This window comes from Buceros rhinoceros, unplaced genomic scaffold, assembly GCF_000710305.1.
Source record: "Buceros rhinoceros silvestris isolate BGI_N320 unplaced genomic scaffold, ASM71030v1 scaffold32909, whole genome shotgun sequence".
NCBI lineage: Eukaryota > Metazoa > Chordata > Aves > Bucerotiformes > Bucerotidae > Buceros > Buceros rhinoceros.
Window position 1 is genome coordinate 1,019 of NW_010432655.1, and position 5,304 is coordinate 6,322.

General features: G+C 49.8%; 1 protein-coding gene across 1 annotated transcript in view; it reads left to right on the forward strand.

The window, feature by feature from the left end:
* Window positions 1-246: 246 nt before the first annotated feature.
* The window catches only part of ADAMTSL2 (ADAMTS-like 2), a 24,648-nt gene continuing 19,590 nt past the window's right edge, over window positions 247-5,304 (forward strand). The window contains exons 1-7 of the mRNA XM_010143851.1: window positions 247-357; window positions 1,253-1,395; window positions 2,032-2,107; window positions 2,513-2,615; window positions 3,982-4,127; window positions 4,230-4,353; window positions 5,289-5,304. Coding sequence (XP_010142153.1) covers window positions 247-357; window positions 1,253-1,395; window positions 2,032-2,107; window positions 2,513-2,615; window positions 3,982-4,127; window positions 4,230-4,353; window positions 5,289-5,304 — 719 coding nt within the window. The remainder of the gene's footprint in view (window positions 358-1,252; window positions 1,396-2,031; window positions 2,108-2,512; window positions 2,616-3,981; window positions 4,128-4,229; window positions 4,354-5,288) is intronic.

The following is a 5,304-nucleotide window of genomic DNA, read 5'->3' on the forward strand; positions in this document are numbered from 1 at the left end:
CCACTGGAAACCGGTGCAAAATTGTGGTTTGGAAGATGGCGGCTGAGATGGGTTGTGAACCTGTACTGCACTGCATTAATGCTTCCATTAATTAACTATAACTTCAGGATCAAGCCCTTGCTGTCTCTGGTGGTTGGTGTCACTTAGCTGGCCGGAAATGCTGAAGAAGACACGTGCTGCGTAACCCAGGCTGCAAAGCAGGGGCGCTGGGAGCTTTGCTTAGCGCGGTGTTGGTTGCTTTCTAGGATGAAGGTATCTAAGTGGAGCTGGAGCAGCATCTCCATCAGTGCACGATCCCAGCTGAAAGGCACTCTGGCCCTTCTCCTCGTGGGCAACATTGCCTTTGTGATAGCTCAGGTAAGTGTGTTGCCTTACTGGGGGGTTTCTGGGCTTTAAAATCCCTTTCCCAGTACACACAGATTTACTAGAACTCCCCTAGCCAGCATATGATTCTGGATGGAAAATACATCCTTTCCTCTGCCGTGAGCAATAGCTGGGACCCCCCCCGGAGGTTCCGTGCCCTTGCAAAGGGATGTGAGTGCCTTACCGAGCGCAGCAGTGTGGCGGTGGTGCTGCCGGTGGAGCAGATCCTTTGCCCTCCATGGTCCACAGCTGCTGGCAATGACAGAGGGGTGTGAGATGGGGGTACCAGGGATAAACCTATGCTTGCAAAGAGAGCCCATGGGCTCCTCCAGCCTGCCAGCACCCACTGGCATCCTCTCCCATTGCAGAGTGGTTTTGCGAGTGTTTACTTAAGCTTTCAGTCAAGCCTTTTGCTGCATCTAACTCTTCAGCTCCCCGAATTCACTGTGGAGCAAGAGTCAGAGTCACCGAAGACTGGGAGGGTTTAGGGTTGTTTGGAAACTTGGTTTTGCCAACTGGGTGAAACAATGAACATTTCCTTTCCGGAGGAATCCCAAATATTGCCATTTCATTCCAATCTGTAACGAAAACACAATTGGAAAAACACAGGATTTCTTGCAGGATGGAGGGATTTAAAAGACATGCAGATGTGGTGCTGAGGGACATGGTTTAGTGGTGGACTGGCCAATGCTGGGTTAATGGTTGGACTTGGTCGTGTTTTCCAACCTTTTCCTCCATGGGAACCTCAGACTTGACCTCAGATGGATAAGAAATGCCCTGTTTGCTGAGGGTGGGCTCGGCAGAAGGTGCCCTCAGTCAGGGCACAGTCTCTACGGTGTGGATGCTGACTGCTGCTTCTCTTCCTCCACCTGTCTCCTGCTTGAAGCAGGACCTGACACAGACCTCCAACAGCCTAGAGGAAGGGGCAGACGTCACCGCGTACTGGTGGGGCGAGTGGACCAAGTGGACGGCGTGTACCAGGACCTGCGGGGGAGGCGTCAAGTCCCAGGAGAGGCACTGTCTGCGGCAAAGGTACGCGGCACCTGCCTGCCAGGGTGCGGGGAACTCCAGCTTGCTGGAGATAGACTTGATCCAGAAGGTCATTGCTCAACCCTGGTGAAAAAGTTTTGTCTGGCAAACCTTGCTTGTGCAGATGGTAAGTATGTCCCTGAGCATGCTGCCATGAGGATGCTGTGCCCAGGGCATCCCTGTCGGGAGGAACAACCAAGCTATTCCTGTGCTGGCCGTGGAGTTTCTCCCACGGGGATGAGTGCAGATGGGCAGCAGACATAGTGTAAGCCCCTTCTCAAGGCTTCTGGGCACAGCGGTGCAGGTGCAGGTGCGCATTGTGGTGCAGGGTTAGTTGGGGACCCACTGATCCTGGCTGCTCTGTACATGGCTCTGCCCTCTCCACGCTCTGTGGGTGCCAGAAGGCACCTTGCAAACATCATCCCCATGCTAGCTCCTAGGATGCTGAAACAAGAATAGTTGTTGCTGCAGGTAACAGAGCCAGAGGGAGATTTGCTATCAGCTCCAGTGAGACTGTGATGGATCTCTGTGTGGCTCTGCTATATGGAGACCGATCTTGCAGGAGCAGGGGACAAACAGGTTTAGAAAAGGGAGAAGAAGGGTTTCTGACCCCTGTCTAACCACCATTTCTTTATTCAGAAGAAAGTCAGTGAGTGGGCTGGCTAATAAAACTTGCACTGGAACATCCAAAAGATACCAGCTCTGCAAAGTACAAGTAAGGATATCCTTTTTCTCCTCGGGAACGCTCAATACGAAACACGGAAAGTCATGCTTGCTTCGTGGAATAGCATTTCTGGGCCCCTCGTAGCGGGGACACCATTTGTCCTGTAGCTATCAGCCCTCCTCAAGCCATTGGAGTTCCCTTCTCTGGTGCCCATCATCACTGTGTCGGGGCTTTGGGCCTTTTGCCTGCTCTGGGAGCTGTTAAAACCCAGCAGGTGGTTCTTGCACCATCTCCTGGGAGGGGTTCCCCTGGCTGTCCCTGCAGTGGGAGGAGGAGGAGAAGGATGTGGCTGTGGATGGAGCAGGCGATGGAAACACTCCTTGCAGCCGGCTGAGATGTGCCAGAAAACTTTCCCACATTTTGTTTTCATCAGGATATTAATGTATCCCATTCTAGGAGTGCCCTGCAAACGGAAGGAGTTTTCGAGAGGAGCAGTGTTCATCATTTAACTCCCATGTGTATAACGGCAGAACGTATCAATGGAAACCTTTATATCCTGGTAACAAGACATTCTTTGTGTGTTTCATAATGCTTAGCCAAAATATTTTGATAGTTATGATGCTATAGCCTGCAGGAAGGCTCCCCCTCTGCTGTTTTAAAGTGATTTTTCAGAGACACAATCAGCTGTCTCCCAAGTTCAAAGGCATGTTTTGCAGCTGCAGGGTGGCTTAAAAATAAAGTAACAACATGAATTTATGGCTGTAGCCTGCGTTGGTCACAGCTCCCAAGAACCAGATTGCTGAAAGGCTGGAGGAGGATGCGAGAGCATGGGGTGATGGACTGCACTGGCAGGGAGAGGCTGGCTCACCCAAACAAGTGTCCTTTGAGCTGGGGCCATTACTGGCTGCGTTGCATTTCGGTGCTGTTTGCTCACTCCCACACCCTTCATGTCATCGAGACGCAGTCAGTCAGTTTGGTCATCCAGGGTGAGCGATGCAGAACTGCAGAAATAACTGAGGAGTCAGAGACTGAGATTTCATGGAATTGTTAGGCAACTACCTCCCATCAAAGTTTTCTTTTGTCCCTTTCCTATGGCAAAGTGACAGTTTCTCTAAATATATTTGCTCTGCGAGATGGTTCACCAGAATCGTTACAGTGAATTGTTTTGTTTTTTAGCAGGCGTTCAAGTGGCTCCTGGGGGATTTGCAGACTAATGTTTTGACATTGCTGCTGTCTTGCTTGGGCGCGCAGGCCAGTGGGTACATGACCGCTCAGTAGCTGGCAGAGTTTGACGCTTAGCGTTGGGTTTCTAATGCAAATACGAACCTGTCAGCTGCTTCCTGTGGATATTAGAATGCGTGGGACCTCTCTGCCGGTGGCTGCCTGCAGAAAGCAAAGGGCAAATTAAGCCCAACCTGGGTGATCATTTCTGGAACAGTTCTTATGTTTTAAGCCACTCTAGTTTTGTCTATAGTCTACGTGTATATTTACTCATAATTTTGTATCTATGTTAATTTAACTCCTGTGTTAAATGTTGATAGGTGAACACGCTTGTGGTTTTGTGTGCTGTGTACATCTACCACCGCAGCGAGTCCTTGCACAGAACAGCGGCTGTTCCTGCTTCAGAGCATCCCCCGGGCTGTTGTTGGTGATACCGCTGGCATCCCTCGGTGCATCCACTCCTGGCAGCAGAGGGGCCCGCCTGGCTGTGCAAAGGCTGGCAGCAGTGGGCTGCCACGCTGTCAGAAGTGCCATCTCCTGTCCCGCCTGAAGCGCAAGAGATGGCAGCTTCTGAACTGCGGGCTGCTGCGCAAATGTGCTGTTGCTGCTGTTGTTTAGCTTGGCAGAGATTCGTTGACATTGGTAGGATGAAAGTTATTGTGTTTCTGCTGTTTTGAATATATCTTTATATCCTTTCCCCTTAGATGACTATGTTCACATTTCTAGCAAGCCCTGTGACCTCCATTGCACCACTGTGGATGGTCAGAGACAGTTAATGGTTCAGGCTCGGGATGGAACATCCTGCAAATACACTGATTTCCGAGGGGTTTGCGTGTCTGGAAAATGTGAGGTTGTTAAACATTATAGCAAAAATCTTGATAGTAGCATTCAGAAAATTGCGGTGGGTGCGACGTTAGCCTGACCCTCAACACTCTGTTTGTGCATTCCCTAGCCCATTGGGTGCGATGGCATTCTCTTTTCCACCCACACCTTGGATAAATGTGGAGTTTGCCAAGGAGATGGGAGCAGCTGCACTCATGTGACCGGCAGTTACCGGAAAGGAAATTCCCATCTTGGTAAGGCTTTGGGGACCTTTTGCTTTAAAAAAATAGCCCTGGGATAAAAACAAAAGTACTTGTTTTTTGGTAAATTGCTTTCAGCTCTTAGCCAAACACCCTGCTTCAGTTTTTCCCACGTGTGTTATATGTGTGAATGCCACCTGTGGATTTGGGCAGGGAGAACTTTCTTTCAAGAAAAGCAGTAGCTTTGCAGGGCGCATGTCAGAAGCCCGAGGTGTCTGATGCTGAATGGTGCAAAAGGGTTATGCAAGAGGCTGGCGTCCGTTTAGTTGCCTTTCTCCTGACCCGGTTAGACCAGAAACAAATGATTTATAATAACAGGAAGCGAGGATATTTTGAAAGACCGGGATTTCCAAAATTAGCGTGATGTAAAGCAACAGAACCTACTTGTCCTAAATAGAGCAGTCGAGCTCTGGGGTGATGATTAGTGCTCTCTGAGGATCAGTTTAGGATGGAACGAGGCACAGGAACTCCAGTGGCCTTAGGAGGACTTGTCCCATCCCTTACCAAGTGCTAAGGCGGGTGGGAGGAGGAACAGGCTGTGACCTCTAGCTGGGTTTAGGGAAGAGTGGTGAGCATAGGGTTCGGTACTGAACCACAGCTTCTCTAGCTATCAAAGCTGTCTCAGGTATCTTCTCTTACGCCCGTGGAGTTCCGTGTGAGATTTGTGCATGTAAGGACTGCATCCCTTTCCCGCCTTGGCTGTGTTTTTTCACCATAAAGCAGGATGCATAGTTCCCCCATTCTTTTTCTGTGGTGTCAGTGAGGTCCTGTTTGCAGCCTAACAGGTAGCCACTTTAGGATTTTTTAATCCATAACACCTTAAAAATAATTCTGGATCAAGGCCATTTGGGTGGATATATTGACTGCGGAGCGTTTCATTCAGATTGCTTGTTACAAAGTTCCTTTCATTAATCTGTAGTTTCCCGCAGGCTATTCTCTGGTCAC